Below are 21934 nucleotides of genomic sequence, written 5' to 3'. Positions count from 1 at the left end.
AGTAGGGAGCGACAAATTAGGAGATACGTCGACATCATATGTGAGCTTTCTTTTTCTTTTTCCCAGTGCCGATGTTTATTTGTGGTAAGGGAAATAAACTCAAGCTCTTTTGTTTGAATTGTACGGAAGCATATTGCATTCACTTGAAAAAAAAAAGATATATTTTTTTCCAGAGTAATTTTTGTGGGCTTTTTTATTTATTTAGTATTTTTTTTTTTGCTGTTTTTGGAGAAAGAAAATCCGGATATTTGTGTTTTTTTACAGAATATTTTTCTATCCTTGAATCCTGAATTCTCGTGGTATTTGTGAGTTCACAAACTGTAGATTTCACCTTGTACCGATCCGAACCAATCACAAAGCAACTATTGTGTTTGTGGGCGGGATTTGCAGCCGTGACGAAAGTGCCTAAGCGTGGAAACAAAACTAACCTAACATGGCGGCATGAGTGGACGAATGCAAGGACGCTGCAATTAATTGTGTTCTTTTTGCCTTGTTCTATTTTCTAATGCCTTTCATATTAACCCTCAAAAGTTCTATGAGGTGCTTTTCAACTTTGACCCCCCCCCCCCCCCTGGTGCATTTGTGTGCCTTTTCTTGTGTGCTTGTTGCGTGTTGAATGTTTTGTCGGAATCATCCAGCAAAAAAACAGACAAAAGAGCAACTTGTTTTTAATTTGTCATGGATTGAGTGGCCGTGTTTGCGGCGTTCATGGGTGGAAGTGCAAGTCCCACAGCTCCACCTTCATAATGCACTTGCCCATGGGTGACATGGTGACCTTGACGTCCATCTTGCCGCTCTCGAAGGTCAGGCCGGTGCCGCTGGCCTGCTGGCGCACGAAGCCATCTTGCTTCTTGTCATTGTACATCTTCTTGTAGAGCTTCTCGTCTGTTTCGCAATTGAGCGGGAATATGCCCACCGCCACCCAGTTCTTGTAGAAGGTGTAGTCGTAGGGCACCGAGAACATGATGGCCAGCTTGGCGACGGACGTCGCGCCCTCGAAGATTTCGTAGGTCAGCACGCCCACCGCGCCCGAGGCGGCGGCGTCCGTCTTGTTGAAGTTGCACACTTCGGTGCGCATGGGCCGCACGGTGGGCTGCGGCGGGCTGTGGCAGTCGCCGCTGTCCAGGTACACCCTGGATGGAAACACGCCATCAAAACACTCGCAAACCAGCAAATGGCCGCCGCCGACGTCCTCGCCAAGTCGCCATCTCTGGATGTGCGTGCGTGAGTCTTACTTGGGGTGCCTGAGGACGAAGCCGCCGGTCAGGTTGGTTATCTCGATGGTGACGTTGCGGCGGCTCTTCTGCGTGGCCGCTAAAGCCTCGGCGGACTCCATGGATGGATGGCGATGGTGACCTCTGGGGGGAAAAAATGAGTCGCCATTTTTACATAACGGAGCTCGATAGTTCGTCCGCGTTGGGAACGAGCCCAAAGAAAAACAAAAAACATTCATGAATTTTGCGCAGCGGTGATCGGCAAACGACGTTTCGGACGCGCCCAGACCCGCAAGCGGCAGCGTTGAGATTCTGTTTTTACCGCCAACCGTTTCGTCGGGATCTGTAAATTAGCAACGGTTCGCTAATTAGCATCAATCTGAGTTTCAGAATAAGCGGGAATGTGTGTTGGCTGCTTCAGCAAGCGTGCACCAGTCGGGGGGCAAGAGTGAAGCCACGCCCGTCGAACCGTGCTGGAGAGAACAAAAGAGGGAAAGCACAGAAGTGGAGCAGTAAGAAAAAAAGGCGTCCCGCTTCTCAAGCCTTTCAAGCTGTTTTGCTCGAGTTGCTTGCGCGTAACGGCAAAAGCGTAAAAAGGCAAAGTGGCAAGTCACTCCGCCAAAGCGCCAGCTTCAGTAACTGCTGAGCAAATGAAAAAAGTCCAAATACCAAGCCCCGCCTCTGGTCAAAACCAAGACCACATTGGAAGCCGTCCAGGACACCAATTGGTCCTTTGCCGGTGAAATTTGCGTCTCCCGGTTGTCCGACAAGTCTGAAACATTTTGTCGGCGTTTGTGTTCATCCTGAAATCTCGACGTGACAAACGTTTTGGAGAGCGTGCAGGGACAACGCCGCGCGCTGTCTGCCCGGCGACCTATCATCGGGATCTCTCGCTTCACAGAAAAGTGTTTGGTTGTCACAAAAGCCGCTTACCTGGAACGACGGCACAAGCGCTGGCGGGCTGGTTCGGCAACTGCTGAGCAAAACGCCGCCGCCGCTGGTTTCCTCTGCTGCCGGCGGGACCGCCGTTGACTCCGCCCACGGCGGGGCGCGGTCGGGCCACACAGACGGACTTTTGTGTGCGATGCTCAACCGGTTGTGTTGGCATTCCTGCCGGCTGTGCCGCACCTTGGCGACCGTTTGCGAGGTCCCGCTCGACCGGCACGCAACCGGACGGGGGACATTGTTGCAATGAGGTGGCCAAGGTGTGCCTCGCCTGCCCCGGCGCGGTCTCATCAGACCGCATTCCATCATCTTATTGCGGATGGACTCGATGTTGACTTGCTCATCGCATTCAATGCGTGTTCGGTCCACGTTTATGCGAAAGAAATGTCACATTCCGAACGGAATCCCAAAAGTGTTCCAACCAAATGGAAAAGACAAAGAAGCGAACGATGACCAACAACGGAGAAACAGTTTCAAACATGAAAGGAAAACCAGACGGGACAGAAACAAACAAGTCCAGACTGAGCTTTATTTCATGTGTGTCTTAAATGTGCGTTCGTACATCTTTAATGCTAAATGTAGCATGTTTTGTAGCGTACGTTTCTTTTGCCTTGTTTAACCGCATGTTCAAGGCATGTTAAGTTGGTGTTTGTGCACGTGTGTTTAGTGTATTTTTAGTGTGTATGATGCATGTTCTGTGTCTGTAATGCATGTTTCACATGTGTACATGTATCCTATGTTTTGTGTCTGTTCTGTGTTGTCGTGTTTTTCATGTTAGTTGAATGTTTTGCACGTTTTTATGCGTGCCTCTTGTGTGTCCGCGTATGTTTTTTTATTTATGTTACAGGCATGTTTAGTTACATGTTTGCTGATGAATTGTTAGTGTGTGTTATGCGCGTTTAATTCATGTTGTATGTTTGGGTTCTGCCATTTGTTTCTCGGGTGTTCCGTGTTGAATGTGTTTGCTAACTGCTTGCTTGTGTGTTAAAAGCATGTTTAGCGTGAAATGTTCGTGTGTTTGTTCCATGCATGTTTAGTACACGCATCATGTGCTTATTGCCTGCTTTGATGTGTTTGGTGCATGTTTAATTTGGCTTTGATGTGTTTAGTGCATGCTTAGCGTGTTGTTTGTCATGTTTGGAGGGCGCACGTTAACGATGCGTGACAGAAGAGACCGGGCGTTGCTTTGACATGTTTTTTTTTATTGAAGCAAGATGAAGATGGGCGGGCTGGGTGGTGTCGGACCCCCTCAGACCCCCCCCAGGGCCCCCTCAGGCCCTCCTGTCGTGGATCTCCAGCTTGATGATGGCGTGGCCCTCGTCGGACATGCAGGCGGCCAAGTCCACATCGTTGCCGCGGTGCTCCACGCCCGAGCCGTCGGCCTTGTGGCGCACAAAGTACTTGGTGTCCTTGGCGTCCTTGGATTCGTACATCGTGGTGTAGAGGTCGTGGTCGGTGACCTTGCCCTTGGGGAAGACGCCCACGGACATCCAGTTCCTGTAGATGTTGAAGTCGAAGGGCACGGAGAACATGACGGCCAGCATCTGGTCGCAGGTCTTCTTGTGCATGTGGAAGAGCTCGTAGGTGAGCACGCCGACGGCGCCCGACGCCGTTTTGTCGTCTTTGGTGAAGGAGCAAACCTCGCCGCGGCCCACGCGCACGGTGGGCTGCGGCGGGCTGTACGGGAAGCCGCTCTCCATGTGCACCCTAAACCGCAACGCAGACATCACCTGAGCAAAATGCTTCTCTTTTGTTCAGAAGGAAACTTGCAATGTTTAGGGAAGTTGCAAAGGAGTTGAAAGAGTTTCAACTTCTTTCTTCTTTTTTTTTTTGGAAGCAGCCTGAAATGGAATTTCAGCCACCGCATATTTGAACGGCAGCAGGATTTTTAGTCAACTGGATTCAAATGCGCACGTTGCGCAATGTCTCAGTGGCTTATTTTTATAATGGATGAATAATAATGACAAATAAGTTCAAGGAATTGTATTTGAATGACGGAAATTCTGGCAGGACATTTTTGTCCTGTGCTGAAAACCACTCGATTGACTCGTAAGTCTCAAATGTGTTTATTTCTTTTCCCCGTTGTCGTGTTGAGTGTTCGCTGAGGCCGAGCATCCGTCTGGACCCGGACGATTGCCTGCGCCGGGATCAATCAGGTCAAACCTCGTTTTACAAAAAGAAGCTGATTGTCTGGATCGTCCAATCAGCTCTCTCCATTTCTTGCTGTCTGTTTGGATTTCCTTCCAGCTTTCCCCGCTCACTGACTTGCATTTTTTAAAATGTCTTCCTTATGATTTTTTTCCCCCCCTTCCCACGACTTGCTGAAGAAAAGAAGATGTCGCAACTCACACGGGGTTGTTGAGGCAGAACGCCGAGGTCAGGTTGAGGACCTCGATGGTGCAGTTGCGGTTGGTGGTCAGGTGGAAGGCGTGCGACTCGGCCGTCTCGGGCATGATGGCCTAAAATCATCATCGTCGTCGTCACCATCAATCAAGAATCACGAATCATCCCTTTACTTACTTTGATGGAGGTCACGACAACAACGGCAAAGACGACAGCAAAGACGGTTTGAGTCCCACGCGGCGGTTTGCGTCTGCCGAAGCTGCCTTGCCGGTCCGCGTGGAAACGATCCAGAGGACACGCCTCAGCCGAACGGGCGGGTCCGGCCGCTCCCCTCTGCCGTTGAGGATACGGAAAACGTAGAAAACTTCTCAGACGGGTTTGGTATGCACACAGGTCCGACCAGTTTAGGTGAGGGAGCAAATCAAAGTCCGCGTCCGTTTGTTCAGATCCAGACAGTCGAGCCACCCCCCAAAAAAAAACGGCAAAAGAATTTTGTGTTTTCAAGAGAGGAAAAAAGCAATCTGTAAGGTCATTGTAGCGCTGACCTCTTGGGGGCAGCAGAAGGCGGTTGTGCGATTCGTTGAGGCGTCTTTAGTGCTCGCTGCTTACTTGTTGTTGGTTGTTCTATGTGGAGGATAAACGATATCTGACTGACTCCTGCTACTTTCTATCTCCATGTGTTACTGCACCGTTAGTGTTCAATCTGTTGCGTAAAGGGTTAGAGTGCCACAACATAGAGGCTAATTAGCATTAGCAACTGAAAGGCGGCTAACTTGTTTGAAATTCAGCTGGGCATGGCAAGAAACCACTACCCGTTTCTTTTGGGGCAACTCTTCACATTTTGCTCACTGCCGTCTTGTGCTTGTTGCGTGCAACACTCCCCTCTGCTGGACAATGTCAGCTACTTCTCATTCGCTTGCTTGGGAATTTCCTGCTTTCAAATCCAACTGGTGAGCAAAATGATTTCTTCTTCGTCGTCGGCGTCATTTCCTGCGGTGGCCACGTGATCCATGACAAGCATTTCTTATATTACTTTTCATATAATTATAAATATAAAATATTCAGCGAGCAAGAAGCGAAGGGCGCATCTCGGACCGCGCAGTGCATTGTGGGCAGGGGGGCGTTACCCGGAGACCAAACAGGAGTCAATGGACACCATTTCAAGCGCATGAACGTTGAGGATTTAACGAAGCGTGTTTGTCGTTGCTGCGGATTTCCTGTTACGAGGACTGCGTTGGGCAACAGACACAAAACGGAAAGAACAACTGGTCGCCTTCGCGTGCGCTGCGTCCATCCAGAAATGTCTTGACGAAGGAAGAGAGACACTGGAAAAAGGACTACTTTGGAATGTTTAGCTGAATCTTTACCTGCTCTTTGACAAACGTCTGAGTCATGTTTTTTGACTTGCACAACAAAAGTTGAATGTTACGACATCACTTATCCTCACTTTTTATTTTTTCAAAAGGTAAAAAAAAAAGAACATTTGCCTTTTATTTATTTACAATTGTAAATAAACTTGGATTTGTATTTTTGTTGAAGAAAATAAATATTACACCAATACTAATAACTTGTAGCTTTGTCATACTTTTTTAAAATTAGTAATAAGAATTAAGAAAAAGTCACACTTTCAAAGAAATTTTTATTTGCTTTTTATTTTCACTTAAAGTAAAAAGTAAAGTAAAAAAAAATGCTCAAATTGTAAATATATTTGGAATGGACTCAATGTTAGAATTTTTGAAATGGGGAGAAAAAACCCCGTTTGACTTTGTTACCAGGAACACAAAGCATGGAAAAAGTGTTGACTGGTTGCTACGGTAACACATCAGCATGCGCATGTCGCCGCCCTAGTGGTCAAATGTCGGCGTGCTGTCGGATCCATTGTCTGTAGTTGCGGACTTTGGCGTAGACGCCGGGCCGGCGCTGGCGGGCGCAGCCTTCGCCCCAGCTGACCACGCCCACCGCCACAAAACGCCCGTCCACTTGGCATGCCAGAGGACCGCCCGAGTCGCCCTGAACGCAACATGGCACGGCAAAATGTGATACTGGAAATATTTGCGTGCGGAAGGAGCAAAGATGGCGTTTGGGACAAATCTGACTTGCGGCCGGATTACCTCGCAGGCGTCCTGCGTCCAGTCGTCCCGGCCGGCGCACAACATGTTGCCGGTAATCTTGTCCCCGTAGTAATCGTGGCGAGCGCACACGCCGGCGTCCAGCAGGTTGACGTGCGCCCGCCGCAAAAACTGCGAGTGGTACCACAAGCCGTGCTTCTCCTTGCCGAAGCCGGCGATCTCGCACGTCAGACCCGCGTGGAAGTTCTGGCCCTCCTCGGGCAGGCACACCCGTCGCACGCCGGGACTCTCCCGGGCACAGCGGCCATTTTTTTTGGACTTTAGCTTCAGCAGCGCTGCGCAGTCAGTCAGGCGTTACGGACGGCGGCGTCCATCGAAAGCGGTCCCGGCAGAAGACGAAAGAGACGAGCCGCTTACCGACGTCGTTGTCGTAGTTTCCTTGTTGGTTGTTGAAGTCGGGGTGCAGGACGATCCTGTCCACGCGGAACGTCTGCTCCAGGGCGTCGCTCTGGTTGAGGGCGCTCTTTCCCAGCGACACCAGGAAGCGACGCTCGTTGACGCGGGATCTGAAGTAGACGTTGGCCAGGAGCTTGACGCGTTTTTTTTTTTGCCCCTGGACAGGAAGTGATGTCGCGGATGTCCTACCCGTCAGGGAAGCAGTGAGCGGCGGTGAGGACCCAGCAGGTGGCGATCAAACTCCCCCCGCAGCGGAAGACCTTCTCTTTGGACCTGCCGCGCCACAAGATGGCCGCCAGCCACGGGTGTGACTCCACCGGCGCCACCGCGCCGCCCACGATCCGCATCTGCTTCCGGCGCGAACGACGTCCGCACGCGGCCGACGCTGGCGAGGGGCGGCGGCGACGACGACGACAACACAAATGCTCTCTCACGCACAAATAGACGCGCATCATTGAGGGGGCGGAGCTTACCTGGCGGGGTGGTCCGTGGGGGCTGAGTGATTGTTGGCACTACAACAACGCAAGGAAATGTTCCCGCATCACAAACATGACAACACACACAGACGAGGGGGCGGGGCTTACCTGTTGCCGTGGCGTGCGGGGCGTTGGCGGGCGTCGGCATCATGAAAGGTTGGGCTACGAGAGCACATCACAAAATATTTGGAATATTCTGGTGCGGCAAACATTTAATTGCAAGTGTGTGCCAACAGGTGGCGCTAAAACACCAACGTAACTCACACAAGTGGCATTGAGAGATGTCGCAATATTCCCAAAGCAGGCGGCTCTCCTTCCACACGTGACACCACGGACGGCGCTTGAAGCGAACGTTCCTGTTGGACACGCGACGATGCGGTTAGCCCACAAACACGCGCGCCGGCAATTCCGGAAGATGCCGACTTTCTATTTTGCTTCGTTATCCCGTCGTACTTCTCGAACGGGACGCACGTGCAACCTTCAGAACTCACGCAGTTTTGAGCGAACTCCAAACGGGAGTTTCGATTTTTGTCAAACACATTTTGCCTCCAAAAAAATGGCATTTTTTGGAGCGGGTGTGACTTTGAAGAAAAGCCGCTAAAAACGCTGAAACGTCCGCTTCAACTTTTTTGTCTCTTCAAAGAACTTTCCAGGCTACGTAGAATCCTGCGCCGCAATGAAGCCAAAGGTTCAACCCTGCGCCTTGGAAGTCCATGAAAACAGCTTGCTAGGTCTACCGTTCTTGTACTTTCTCCGGAATTTGCATCTTCTACTTCTTATTTGCTCCCAAAAATGTATAAATGCGTTATAAATGTTTTAAGTGTCCCAAAGACACATTTAGACACTTGTTACGTTTTTTTACGCTCGAGCATACAGAAGGCTTTGATGCAACTGCTGGCATGAAGAGGTGGCTTAAAGCAACGGCCAGCAGGTGGCAGCAGAGTATAAGAGATCAGCCAGGCCAATGTTGCAAACCAGCTGATTTACTTTCAGTTCTGAGCAGATTTGTGAAGAATGACGCAACTTGTTTATGTTCTAATGCTTATTGCTGCAAAACGGAAACAGGTAGAAATATAAGTTTTTCTGATGAAAAGAAGAGACTGTAATCTTTCTTCTGGTCATTTTTTTTTATGGCAATAGAACCGAATATTCTGTGGGCCTTGCAAAATCAGTCCAAATCCAGCCGGGAGCGAAGAGGGTTGCTTCAGTGAAAATGGCTGCCATTCAATTCAATTCCGTTCTCCAACATTTCAGTGTGTCAACTCGCAGTCGGGTATGCGGCGGTGCGCTGTTGCCGCGGCAACGCATTTGTGCGAGGGACCTGCAGTAGTTGTGTCTGCCGCCGTCCACGTCCAAGGTCAGGTAGCGTTGCCTGGTGTCGGCGTCCCAGGGCTCGCACGGCCGACCGCTCTCCGACTCGGACCGCGAGCCTCGGTAGTAAACGCCGACGCCCTCGTAGCAGTCGGCGCCGCTAGCTGCCAGGAAGGAAACGAGGAAACGCTTTGTCTGAGACAGGTCGCCATCCGACAGGACAACCTCCCAAGACCGACGCGAGCGGCGGGCTTGTCGTCCTTGCAGGACAAGCGGCGGTGGCGTCGTTCTCACCCGTTTGGCAGAAGGTTCCCTCAAAGGCGTCGGGACACAAGCAGAACATGTGACGGCCCGTCGTCACGGTGGGGACGGACGTCCCTCCGTTCTGGCAGATTCCTGCCAACGCATCACAGCACGTTCACCGACCGCAGCCCGTCGGCCTCATTCCTGCTTGAACGCGTCCCGACTTGACGCCGGCTCACCTGAGCTCCACCGCGACGACGGAGACGCCTGCCGCCGCGGCCGTCTTCTCGGCTGCTCGGGCCGCCGGCCCTGAAGGTGAGAGAGGACAAAAAAAGACGTTTTCACGCCAAAGTCGGGCAACGGCGGCCAGAGGACGGACGCGGCGGGACGCTCACCCTGGCGCCACCTGCCGATGAGGAGCAAAACACCAACGCCAGGAGAACTAACGCTACAGCGCGCCGCTTCACGTCCTCCATAACCACCCAACTTGTGGGCGGGGGGACCAGAGGGGCCTCCCAGGAAGTTCAAACGCACACACAAACTGGAGATACAATTGCACACAAAAAGCACACGCACGGATGTGGACACGCACACACGTCATGCCTAATATGGACGTCCCATTGACGTAACGCATTTGCTCGCCCCTTACCCGAACCTTAACCATCAGAACTGATTGCCTAAACCCAAGGCTGGACTGACACAACAAATAAATAAATAAATCGACCCGATCGGCATTTTGACTCCTGCCTAACGTGTCGTTCTGCCACTGATGTTTATTGATGATGTTTACGTTTGCTATCGATATCCGAACTGGATTCAAGCACTAGTCGGCCCCAAAAAGAGGCGGGCCCACCGGGTATGTGCCCTGAATGCCAAATGGCAAGTCCAGCCCTGCCTAATCCTAACCCCAAACAAAATATCAAATTCAAATCTAAATTATAAAAACAAATCTTGACCCTCAAAAAGAGTTTTGTTGTGAGGACCGGCCAAAATGTCTACAAAGCACTAGTGGTCCCCACAATGATGGTTAAAACCCCGGAATATGGTCCACACACACACACACACACCTGAACGCCACTGTGAGCCACACACATTTCTGTCCATGCGTGGCCCTGTAGCAACACTGTGACGTCAATTTGCTAACGTCCCAATAATACGCGCCAAAACGTTCCCGTTTGCATGACGTGACTGGCCGGTGAGGCGTTCACGTCCCCTCACCGAGCTGCGGCTGCCACAACCTCCGCACGTCCGCGTGAGGCGCGCTGAGAGTGACGTCACCAAGGAGCGGAGGAAAGTTTTAAAAACAAACAAAAAAAACTTTTAGATCCCGGAAGTCTTCCAGCTGAGTTCCTGCTCGGGGGATGGTGCTGCATTCTACGGCCATCGGAATTTAGACCACTCAACACTTCTCTAAAGCTGTGTTGATAAACACTTTACAAATGTGATATAATTTAAACATGTACAACAAAGCACATTTATATTTATATACATATACATTTTAAGGACACATGAGTGAGGACAAGTGGTTCAGTCACGTGCTACTAATTAGACAGGAGAAGGGCGAGCAGCTGGCCTCCGAGAGAGAGAGAGAGTCGTCTAGTGTCCGAGCGGGCCCTGAACGCCTCCTCATCAGCGGACCTGCTGTCAGTCGCTGCAAGGCACCTGCAGCCGAACCCGCACCGACACCGACAGCGCCGAGAAATGGGGAGCGGCGACAGCAAACTTCACTTCAGGAAGGCTGTGATCCAGCTCACCAGCACCACTCAGGTCCGGTCAGGTCAGACGAAACCGCGGAACCGGATCAGGCACAGGACGCCAACAGCTGGCACGACAAACACCAAGTTTGTCTTGCTTGGCAAGCGAAGCGTCACGTGACTGACTTGCACCTGTCACACGAACGACGACGTATGTTGACAGGCGCAAGTCAGTGGACTGTGATGCACTTGACGCTCATTTCATTCCCACGTGATCATCTCGCACGCACGCACGCGCAACGCACTTTTTGTGGACTTTTGTGTTGTGAAATGTGTCGCTTTCCACCCAAACACGTGACTAAAATGTGTCGATGGACGGCTTCGAGTCACTGTTCGACTTTGGACCGTTTCATTTGTTGAATGATGAAAATATGGCTGCAAGTCACAATTATTTTAATAACTCAAGGATGTGTCAACCAATGAACATGAAACATGTTTTCATTTCTGCATTGGAAACGCACAAACATAAATTAATTAAAGTTTTATTTGGATTCAACACAAAAATAATCGGTCTGCTTTCTTGGAGGATGAAGAAATTGGAAGATTTTGACCATTTTAAGTTCAACAAATTGCTTATAACGATTAATCGGTGATCAAAACAATTTCAATTTGTGTGTGTGTGTGTGTGTGTGTGTGTGTAGCCCGTGGAAGCGTCGGACGGGGTCTTCTGGGAGCAGTTCTGGGCCGAGCCGTGCATGTCGGTCCAGGACATCTTCGCCTTGGTTCCGGCGGCCGAGATTCGAGCGCTGAGGGAGGAGTCGCCGTCCAACCTGGCAACCTTGTGCTATAAGGTGCGTGCGTGCAAATCGAGACATGGGATTTTTGGAGGCCAAAGACATTTCTGATAACTGAAACATCCATTTACTAGCGCGTATCCGGCGTCGGGTCGCGCGGGCAGCAGCTTTAGGAGGGAAGCCCAGACTTCCCTCTCCCCAGCCACTTCAACCAGCTCCTTGGCGGGATCCCAAGGCGTTCCCGAGATAAAGACGTTTCTCCAGCGTGTCTTGGGTCGGCCCCGCGGCGGGAACCGATTCATCGGACAATTAATTTAAAAAATGCATCATGAATGAACTTTTTTTATTTTCCTGCCGATCATAAAATGGCGATGAATGGGTCGCGCGCTAGTTGCCGTGGCCGACCCGCGTGACCTCACTTCCTGTGTGGGCTAGGTGGTGGAGAAACTGTCCTGGGCGGCGGCCCGCGGCTGCCCGTCGGAACGAGAGCGCGTGGCCGTGCTGAACTGCGCGCGTCTGCTGACGCGCTTGCTGCCGTTTGTCTTCGAGGACGCCGACTGGCGAGGCTTCCTGTGGGCCGGCCTGCCCGCCGCTCGCAAGCAGGTACGACTGCCCACACGTTGCCGGGGCCAACCATCCGGAATTGACCTTGAAACCCTTTTCAACACCTCCTGCACTCTCCCTTTACGTCCCCATCCACCCTTTTCCTCCCCTTTTAAATCTTTTCTCAAGTTTTACTCTCCAAGCTCCCCCTTTCACTTCCCTTTTTGCCCCCATTTTGTCCCCAAGTTAAACTCTTCCTTCACCCCCTTCTCGCCCCCCCTCCAACATGTCATCACTCCCTCCTTCAGCACCCATTCACACTACTTTAGTCCCCTTTTATTCCTCCTTTGCTGGGCCCTTCTTCCCCAACACCTGTTCTCCGGTTACCTGCTTGATGGAGGAGGGGGGGGGGCAGTCTAAACACAGCTTGTATTGTGCCCCCCCCCCCCCAAAGACCTCCCACCCCGCCCTGATCTGTACGAAAAGAGTTCTGATCACGTCAAACGTTGGCCATTCCCAGCATCTCGTTTGCGTCCACTTCCTGTTTCCAGCAGCGTTGCCCGGACGACGACGGCGACCTCGACGACAAGGGTCCCGACGGAAGTCGTCCCCTGGCCGAGACGCTCCTCCTGTCCGTCGCCGACCTTCTCTTCTGTCCCGACTTCACTGTTCAGGGCCGCAAACGTGTCGGGCAGGTGAGTTGTCCCCCACTACCCACAATGCACTGCGCTCCAGAAGCTAGGCTAAGCGTAGCCTCTGAGCAAAACGAGGCTGTTTTTCAGTTGATTTTGTTGAAGCCCCGCAGCTAAAGCTAACAAGGCGTGTTTGTTTGCTCACATCACGAAACTACTTGTTAGCTTAGCGGCTATCGCATTTGCGCCTTCCGCAGTCAGTCAAGAAGTAGCAGAAATGTTTGACTAGCGGGCGGAGAGACTCAACAACCTGAGTAAACATACTAAGAGCCCGGGGGGGGGGGGGGCAATCCCCCAAAACTAGCATAGTAGCAATGAAGAGGAACTCTTAACCTTGGAAATGACTTTTATACTGCTTTTTTAAAAAGTTTGTAAATATTCCATCTCATTGTTCGCATTGTTTTGACGTGATTGCGAAAAGCTGATATCAGTTTTAGGTTCCGCACCCAAAAATGAGTTCAAAACATGTCAACAAAAGTCAAAGTCAACCAAAACTGGCGTTGCTCAGCGTAATCCGCCAAGTCTTGACGCTAACCGCTAACAGCGCATGTTCTCGGCTAACAGGAAGTTGCTGTGGATGCGGACGGCGTGGACAGCTGCGAGTTGATCTGGGAGGCGGGCGTGGGCTTCTCCCAGTCGCCGCCGCTCAACTGCGCCCATGACAGCAACAGGTGAGCGAGGCCCCGCCCCCGACGCCTCTCCTCGCCATGGGTTTGTTTGCGTCAATGGCGCTTTTTGTGCGTTTGAGGACGGAGCTTCTCAAGCTGCTGCTGACGTGCTTCTCCGAGGTTCTTTACCTGGCGCCCGCCGAGCATCGCCACAACCCCTGGGTGCGCTTCTTCTGCTCCGCCGCCAACAGGTAGCGCACGCGCGCACGCACGCTAACCCTGCTAGAGCATTTCATTTGTGCGTTGAGCCGTATGTGAGATTGTTGTCGGCGAGCGTTTCATTTTGTTAGCGAGTGATAGCGTTTGCCAAATAATGCTTGAGCGTGCGCGCGCGCGTGTGTGTGTGTGCGCGCGCACGTAGACACGCGCTGCCGCTGTTCACGTCGCTGCTGAACGTGGTGTGCGCCTACGAGCCTTCGGGATGGGGCCTCCCATACGACCACCTGCTGTTCTCGGACCAGCGCCGGCTGCTGGTGGAACAAGCGCTTCAGGTTCTCATGGTCGCGCTGGAGCAGCGCCGACCCCACGTCGCCTCCGCCGTCGAGGACGAGACAGACGTGAGGACGACGCCGGCGCTGTGTTGATAAGATTTGCAGCTTGGTTCCCAATACAGCCAAAATTGTTTTTTTGTTTTTTTTTTAATGGTGAAACTGAACGAATATTTGGACTCCATCTTGCCTTCTGAAGTCTGGTGGTCCTGAGAACCAGTTTGTCAACTTCCTGTCCAGGATCCACCGAGAAGAGGTGAGGAGGTGAGGCTTGTGTCGATCGCCGCAGGCAGGCTTTTCTTCTTCTCTTTCCTTTTTTGTCTTTCAGGACTTGAGCTTCATCCTAAAAGGTGTGAGTCGCCTCCTCAGCAATCCTCTGGTGCAGACTTACCTGCCCAACTCCGCCAAGAAGATCACCTTCCACCAGGAGCTCCTCGTCCTGTTCTGGAAACTCTGCGACTTCAACAAGGTGATGCTAATGCTAATGCTAACCTAACTGGAATGCTAATGCTAACCCTGATGCTAATGCTAACTAATGTAAATGCTCACCTTAACACTAATGGTAACCCTATTGCTAATGCTAATGCTAATGCTAATGCTAATGCTAATGCTAATGCTAATGCTAATGCTAATGCTAATGCTAATGCTAATGCTAATGCTAATGCTAATGCTAGTGTTGCGCTTGCCCAGAAATTCCTCTTCTTCGTGCTGAAGAGCAGCGACGTTCTGGACGTGCTGGTCCCCATCCTGTTCTACCTCAACGAAGCCCGCGCCGATGCCTGTGAGTGGCTGGACCGAACCCGAGCCCCCCCACCCCCCTCTCCCTTCCCGGGAACCCCGCTTACAGCTTGCGTGTCTCGGTCAGCCGGCGCGGGCCTGGTCCACATGGGCGTTTTCATCCTGTTGCTGCTGAGCGGCGAGAGGAACTTCGGCGTGCGCCTCAACAAACCCTTCACGCTGCGCGTACCCATGGATGTCCCCGTTTTCAGCGGGACGCACGCCGACCTGCTGATCGTGGTAACGCCGCAGCCAAAGACGGACGGGAGGGGCGGGACACTTTGACTGCTTGCGATGTCCTCCGCAGATCTTCCACAGGATGATGACGTGCGGACATCAGCGACTGCAGCCGCTCTTCGACTGCCTGCTCACCGTCATCGTCAACGGTGAGCGGCCATTTTGTGGCCACCGTTTGTTTATCCCGGCTGCGTCGCGCGGCCGTCGTTTTGCCGACCATTTCCGCCGCTTGTTGTAGTTTCTCCGTACCTGAAGAGTTTGTCCATGGTGTCGGCCAATAAGCTTCTGCACCTGCTGGAGGTTTTCACCTGGCCGTGGTTCCTGTTCTCGGCGCCGCGCAACCACCAGCTGGTCTTCTTCCTGCTGGAGGTTTTCAACAACCTCATCCAGTACCAGTTTGACGGTCAGAAAAGCTTCAACCGGAGTCTCACGTGCAGCAAAACCCTCTCGAACCCCAACCCATTGCGTCGACCTCCTCGCAGGGAACAGCAACCTGGTGTACTCGCTGATCCGGAGGCGGAACCTTTTCCAGCAGCTGGCCAACCTCCAGGCCGACGCCGACGCCATCCACGCGGCTCTGCTGCACAAGAAGAAGAAGAAGAAGAAAAAGAGCGCCGGCGACGCGGACGCTCGGCCGAGACCCCGACGGGACGAGTCGGCCCAACCCGGCGCCCCCGAGGACGTGCCGGATCTGCATCGCACCCGTATGGAAAACCCGCTCGGCACTTCATCGGGAGGCGACTTGTGTCTGACACGTGGCGAATAGCGTTACGAGAAATTGTCTGTTCAACTTTCCTGGAAAAACAAAAACATTTTAAAGGCAATTCATAGTATTGTACTTATTTAAATCAAATATAAAGAATTCAAATGTTTTTGTCACACTTCAATTTTTATGGTCCTCATTCCTCACGAATGTCAGTCGTTCTTGGCAGAGGATCAAGAATATATTTATTTTGTGTTTAAATATCCGCGATTCACAATTGTTACACTGCCACATAGATGCTAACTGTTAGCCCGTCTATAGACTTTCCTATTACGTGCTAGCATTAAGCTAACGGAAGATTTGTTTTAAATAACATGTAATCGCTTCATGCTTAGTTTGCTCACAAATAGTTTCTGCCAAACTGCTGCTTTTTAAGTGAGTTGAAGCGCTTGTACCTCGAGGCACAACTTTACTAGTACACAAGGAGAAGTCTTACTCGTGATGACAGAGAGTGAAGGTTCCCTTCTGACCTCTGACCTCTCTTCCTTCAGGGATCCACAACAGCAGCCAAGTGCCTCAAGTTGGCGGCGACGTGGCGCTGCCTTCGGACGCCCCGCAGGCCGCCGCTGAATGCAGCGTCGTGGGCGGGGCCAGCGACACCGAGTCCAACTCGGAGAGAGACCACGAGGTCCGAAAATTCCGCTTAACGATATACCGGACCGCCATCGCCGTGACCGCGTTTGGAATCATTTCGGCAAATTTGTCTCAATGAAACCATTTTCACTCACTTGAGTTTTGTTCCTACGGAAAGCAAAGAAATCTGCTTCCAAAATCAACTTGTCTGGCGTGTTTTGGTGGCAGGACACGCAGACGGAGAGCGAAGCGGCCACTGGCCTTCCCGCCGCCGCCTCGCCGCCATCTTCTTCGCCGCCATCTGCCTCGGCGGCCTGGAGCGCCACGCCGGACTGGGTCGGTCTGCGTTTGCTCTCAGCAAAGTCATTTATTGTTCACCTATCGTACCTTTGACGTTTTTCATGTAATTGCATTGAATGAAAGAAATCTATTTCAAACGTGAGAACAACTAAACGGGCAAAAATAAACTGAATTTCACTTTATATGAACATCAATCGAGTGCTACAGGAATATAATCTTAGTAAGAACTCTTAAATTTATACATGTCCTTGAAAAAGAAAAAAAGAAAAAAGCCGAATGTGTGTCCAAAGTTGAGACGTGGTTGTGATTTCAGGTGCAGTCGTGGAAGTCCAAACTTCCTCTGCAGACCATCATGCGACTTTTGCAGGTTTTGGTGCCTCAAGTGGAGAAAATCTGCATTGACAAGTAACGCACTTCCATCCTTTAGCCACAAGATGGCGCCAAAGTTGTACTTTTATTGCCTTGCTCAAATCAGATCAAATCGTCAGTAACCAATGTCCAAATGTATTTGATTTGTTTACCTTGGCAAACAGGTGAGTTGATGAACGTTTGTGAATTGAATTGTAAACATTATGTGGGTGCAGCAAACTACTTTTTTTTTTTTGAACGTCAACAGCCTCCTCCTTCTTTTTGCTCAGGGGTCTGACGGACGAGTCTGAAATCCTCAAGTTCCTCCAGCACGGGACTCTGGTGGGCCTGCTGCCCGTGCCGCACCCCATCCTGATCCGCAAGTACCAAGTCAACGCCATCACGTCCTCGTGGTTCCACACGCACACGTGGGGCGTCGTCTACTTGCGGTGAGAGTTTTTTTGGGGTTTTTGGACGACGAGGCCTGGCCTTGACTTGTTTTTCTGGTCGCCGTAGCAACCTGGATCCTCCCGTCTGGTACGACACCGACATCCGACTCTTTGAGATCCAGAAGATTTAAAAGCACATCTTCATCATCAACTTCGGGACGTGTAAAAACAAAAAAAAAGTTGTGAAATAAAATGTCATCAAAGAGGCTCGCTTGTTTCGTCCTAATCTTCCTCTCGTCTACTTGAAGAAATCAATAAGACATTATTTATGCTCTTAGTTATCGAGTAGATGACTTTTTTTTTTTTTTCTCGTGCAGATGAGGCACAAAAATAACATTTGTGTGTCAAACGTGACTATTTGAAATCTTTTTGTGTGGAAAAAATTTGTCTTGCAAAGTTCCAGAGAAAAGAAGACGTCAAAGAGCGGCAATGGGATCGTGGGGGAGTGTTTATGAATGTCGTTGGCAACGTGAACTTTTGACCTTTGAACTTTGCACTGCGCTGGCGAGCAGACAAACAGCAGACGACATGGACGGCAAACGCGAGACGACGAGCGCGAGGAGCCGGCAAGGCAAGGAGGAGGTGAAGAAGGATGTAGAGGAAGGCAGCATGAAGGATCTGAAGAGGAAGGTGGAGGAGGTGGTGAAGGCGAGCAGCTGGTGGGAGCGGAGGGGCCTGGATTGCGCCATCCTGGCCGGCGCCTTCATTGTCTGCCTGCCAGCCGGTCGGTGACTCGTCCCGTCCTGACGCTTCCTTACTTCCTCTTCTCTTTTTTTCCTTCTTCGCCTTCCTTGATTCCTCCTCTTCTCTTTCAGGAGTCACCAATGTGGTGCTCACTGTTGCCCCTAAGGATCAGTGTGGGATATTGTGATTTTCTAGGAATGTTGTTGAAGTCATCATTTGAAAGCAAGCTCATTTGTTATTTTGTTTTTGTCCCTTTCAGTGTCCAATCCAGGACCAGAAAATCAAACCCCTTCCACAGTTTAGCTTTAGCCACATTAGCCGCCTGCGCTTCTTTCGACTCAAGCGGCAGATAAACAAGATCAAATGTGGGAGTGTTTTGACATTCTTGACATGGATTGGTCACCTCTGCTTTTAAAAAGCTTGCTGATTCTTTCTTGTCCTTGTCTATTGTAACAAATCGCAGTATGGCGCCGCGCCACAAGGTGGCGCCTGCTTGTTATTGTTGGCACTTCTTTTTGCCCGTCAGTGCACGTCATACGTATTTGATGCTGTGGACTTGGGCGGTCGCATGCAGAATAGTACGCTTGATTGTGACTCGTGGTAGCGCCAAGAAGCCCCCCCCCATTAATAAAGTAAGTTGCCTGTCGACTTCCGGCCCATCCTTTTTGCCCTCTTTTTTTTTAACATTTTTTTTACTATCCATGGCTGACCAAGCATCGCGCGTTATCCTTTTTCCTTCACTTTCCCATCATCCTCTTTCCTGTTTCTTCCTCTTCTTCCGCATGTTTGACTTGATCTTCACTTTTGTCGAACTTCAGTTCACGTGATTTCAACAAGTTGTCTGTTGCTTGGTGTTTTTGCGTGGCGACGCCAACGTGTGTGTTGCTCGCGCCTTTCAGGTTTCCTGCTGCTGCGTTGCTCCGATTGGTTGCGCTTCACGTGCGGGCTGCTGCTGATGGGCGTGGCCCACGCCGTCATCACGGTGAAAGGGAGCCACCTGGCCAGTCACGGCGCGCTCAGCCAATCGCCCGCCGCCAACCGATTCTGGGCCCTCTTCTTCATCGAGGTCACGTTCTTCGTTGATGATGATGATGATGATGATGATGGTCGTGTTCCGTTGAGTTTATGCGTTTGTTGTTCGTCTTGATGCTCTTCCGCGGGGTTCTCAGCTGGTGTGTCGTGGTTGCGAGTAGAACCCCCCCCCCCCCCTCCCCCCCAACATTCTTATTTGGGTATTTGCAGTAGAGCGCAGAAGCATAGCAAATTTCCAATTGGGACAAATGTGGCAAACCACCGGAAAGCTGCCTCGTGCGTTCGCCACCAGTAAACAAATGCAGAGCAGCTCAGCCTCTGGAAAGCCGATATAAAAAAACAAGCAAAATGTTTCCGGCAGTACGTCACACTCCTTTGAAACGGCGTGTTTGAGAATATAACGTATAGTCAACATGTGTTTTCAGGAACAGTTTTTGACCAAAACGTTGTTGGCTCGCCACCACCTGAGAACTTCCGCGTGTTGTATTTGTTGTCGTTGACGGCTGTTGTGTAGACGATATTTTTTATGTTGTTTTGTTTGTTGATGACGGCGCGGCGCGCAGATCTGCGGCGCCTTCTCGGCGCACGTGTCGTCGTCGGCGCACGTGAAGTTGCACCACGCTCACACCAACGTGTTGGGCCTCGGCGACTCCAGCACGTGGAAGCTCCCGCGCCTCCCCCGCCTGCTCTACCTGTTCGTGGCGCCCTTGGCCATGCCCGTCATCACGCCCCTCGTCGCCCTGGGTCAGTGTGCCGCACTTTTCTGCGTTTGCCGTCGTTTGAGTTGCGCAATTGACGGACGTCTTGTTGCCGTCAGCTGAAGTGGGCGGCGCGTCTGCTGCGCTGGCGCTGAGGACGCTTCTTCTGATCCTGCTGGGCGTGGCTTCGCACTTGTGGCTGCTGCTGGCCGTGTCGGGCTTCCGCTCGCCGCTGGGCGCCGCGCTCTGCATGTTGGTCACCAGGGCCATGTTCTCTCTGCCCTTCATACACGTCAACATTTTCCAGGTGAGTCGCCGGCCTGCTTGCTTGAAATATGAATACGAAGGAAAAAAACGGAATAAAAATTAAATGGAATGCATTGAGAGCAACAGAAGGTATCGCTCAAGATTTTGACACCAAGATAGATAAAACTCCAAATGAAACAACAAAGTCATAATATTACATGACAAACGTCAAAATGTAGAATAAATTGTCATAAGTTTTTTTCTTTTTTTTAAGGAAACAATTTTACAAGAATAAAATCTAAATATTAAATGAAAAGAGAAAATTAGTTCAAAAAATGTTTTAGATCACGTAAGCCACTCTAAAACCAAAATTTCAAAACTTTAATGTATAGCACATAAAAGTGAAAAATAAATTAATACAAACTTCAAACTATTTTTTTTGAAGATGTAAAGATGTGATGCAAACGTAGATTAAAAAAAAAAATCCAACTGGTGTAGTAAATCAGTGATTCTTTTGCAGACCACTAGAGGGCACCTCGTGGCACACTTTGAGAATCAATTCGGAACACACTTTTGTCTTCGTACCTCTCGTAGCGTCTTCTTGTCGGCTGACACGTCGCACCTTCAAACTATTCAGGCTAAAATCTGCATGCAAACCTTTTGAAAATGTCAAAAAAGCAAATGATTTTCCAGATTTGAATTCAAGTTCCCATGCCCTCGCTATTGTTTTTGTTTTGTTATTTAATGACAATCTCAGATGTCCTTTTATTGGATTTAAAAGATTTGTGTTGGAATTGCTCAGGATGGCCTTTTTCGAGACATTCCAGTTGAATGTCAAAAAATTCTCATCAATATACAATATGATGTTAACATCTTCCCCCTGATTGGCGGCCATGTTGAGTCTTCCAATCACTGGGAAGCAGAATTCACCAAACGCTGGCTGGATAAAATTGGTGTCAGAAGTTGCAATTTGATTTGAATCTGGCTAAAGTTTGTGCTTGTTTGTCAGCACATCGGCTTGTCCATGTTCAGCCGTTGGGCTCGGCCGGCGCGTCTGCTGCAGATGTCTCACGGCGCCCTCAACCTCCCGCGCAACGTCCTGCTGGACTGGACCTTCGGACACTCGCTCATCAGCTGCCACGTGGAGCACCACCTCTTCCCCTTCCTCTCCGACAACATGTGTCTCAAGGTAGCGTGCGTCGCCACGGCAACAGCAGCATCCGCCTGCTGCTACGGCCACATTTGATAGATAGAAGCCAGACGTCCTTTTGTTTGTGTGCGTGTTGATTTGTGACGTCCCGTGTCAGGTGAAACCTGTGGTGTGTCGCTACTTGTCCGATCGCAATCTCCCGTACCAGCAGGACGGCTACATTTCCCGCCTTCGTCTTTTCTTCCACCAGTATCAGGAACTGATGGTCGCCGCCCCGCCCATCACCCAGCTGGTTGGCATCCAGTGATGACGGGACGAACGCCACATAGCAAACCATCCACATTTGCTGCTCAATTGGACGTCACCGCTGAACAATTGCAATGTTTGTCACTGGAAATGATTGGTGGGCGGACGTTTGCGTTCAGAGGTTGAATTGGATTCTTCCAAATGAGAATTGGTTTGGCCAGCTACTTTGTTGTCCGTGTCAAAGAATTGTTTGCATCAATGAAATGAAATTCTGTGATGAATGCATGAAATGACAAACAAATACATTACAGACATTTTAATTGACCAGTTGGTGGGACAAACTCCGCCAAATTGCAACGCTCAGTAGATGATTTGAAAAAATGTGGAAAATCCCCAGCTGTCGCTAGATGAAACATTCAGATCTGGAAACTGTTTAAAAAAAAAATAATAATAATAATAAGATGAAATAATTTTCTTTTTTGCTTTGACAACCAC

At 50.5% G+C, this 21934-nt stretch overlaps 5 protein-coding genes across 6 annotated transcripts; 2 read left to right on the top strand and 3 right to left on the bottom strand.

Moving 5' to 3' along the window:
* Nucleotides 1-652: 652 nt before the first annotated feature.
* Nucleotides 653-2316, bottom strand: LOC147156262 (DELTA-sagatoxin-Srs1a-like). The gene is made up of 3 exons (XM_086064451.1): nt 2148-2316; nt 1236-1358; nt 653-1133 (listed from the first exon to the last, which is right to left on the bottom strand). The coding sequence occupies exons 2-3, from the start codon at nt 1334-1336 to the stop codon at nt 707-709; spliced, it is 528 nt and encodes a 175-aa protein (XP_085920577.1). The 5' UTR covers nt 1337-1358; nt 2148-2316; the 3' UTR covers nt 653-706.
* A 1024-nt stretch (nt 2317-3340) lies between these two features.
* LOC147156261 (DELTA-sagatoxin-Srs1a-like) lies at nt 3341-4847 on the bottom strand. Its single transcript, XM_086064450.1, has 3 exons — nt 4680-4847; nt 4509-4618; nt 3341-3866 (listed from the first exon to the last, which is right to left on the bottom strand). The coding sequence occupies exons 2-3, from the start codon at nt 4610-4612 to the stop codon at nt 3431-3433; spliced, it is 540 nt and encodes a 179-aa protein (XP_085920576.1). The 5' UTR covers nt 4613-4618; nt 4680-4847; the 3' UTR covers nt 3341-3430.
* A 1359-nt stretch (nt 4848-6206) lies between these two features.
* On the bottom strand, nt 6207-10369 carry plaub (plasminogen activator, urokinase b). The gene is made up of 11 exons (XM_086064445.1): nt 9453-10369; nt 9297-9366; nt 9109-9210; nt 8825-8978; nt 7768-7859; nt 7612-7665; nt 7501-7539; nt 7217-7412; nt 6989-7137; nt 6614-6906; nt 6207-6512 (listed from the first exon to the last, which is right to left on the bottom strand). Exons 1-11 carry the CDS (start codon nt 9531-9533, stop codon nt 6354-6356), a joined length of 1389 nt encoding a protein of 462 aa, XP_085920571.1. The 5' UTR covers nt 9534-10369; the 3' UTR covers nt 6207-6353.
* Nucleotides 10370-10619: 250 nt separating this feature from the next.
* Nucleotides 10620-17590, top strand: hid1b (HID1 domain containing b). Of its 2 annotated transcripts, none has more exons than XM_086064444.1 (19): nt 10620-10824; nt 11453-11602; nt 11981-12148; nt 12643-12783; nt 13345-13451; nt 13529-13639; nt 13810-14005; nt 14136-14192; nt 14265-14405; nt 14627-14717; nt 14802-14953; nt 15021-15099; nt 15189-15353; nt 15433-15654; nt 16205-16341; nt 16515-16622; nt 16900-16991; nt 17225-17383; nt 17451-17590. In XM_086064444.1, the coding sequence occupies exons 1-19, from the start codon at nt 10759-10761 to the stop codon at nt 17512-17514; spliced, it is 2406 nt and encodes an 801-aa protein (XP_085920570.1). In that variant the 5' UTR covers nt 10620-10758; the 3' UTR covers nt 17515-17590. The 2 variants fall into 2 exon arrangements, with proteins under 2 accessions (XP_085920570.1, XP_085920569.1); XM_086064443.1 differs by having other exon boundaries at nt 10621-10824; nt 12640-12783.
* Nucleotides 17591-17896: 306 nt separating this feature from the next.
* On the top strand, nt 17897-21928 carry fads6 (fatty acid desaturase 6). Its single transcript, XM_086064591.1, has 6 exons — nt 17897-18107; nt 18967-19133; nt 19663-19843; nt 19917-20104; nt 21053-21232; nt 21351-21928. Exons 1-6 carry the CDS (start codon nt 17912-17914, stop codon nt 21498-21500), a joined length of 1062 nt encoding a protein of 353 aa, XP_085920717.1. The 5' UTR covers nt 17897-17911; the 3' UTR covers nt 21501-21928.
* The last annotated feature ends 6 nt before the right edge of the window (nt 21929-21934 follow it).

Source organism: Leptonotus elevatus, chromosome 20 (assembly GCF_054856555.1).
Source record: "Leptonotus elevatus isolate MCC_2025b chromosome 20, RoL_Lele_1.0, whole genome shotgun sequence".
NCBI lineage: Eukaryota > Metazoa > Chordata > Actinopteri > Syngnathiformes > Syngnathidae > Leptonotus > Leptonotus elevatus.
Note: the sequence above shows the minus strand (reverse complement) of the source record. Positions and strands in the feature narration are given on the sequence as shown.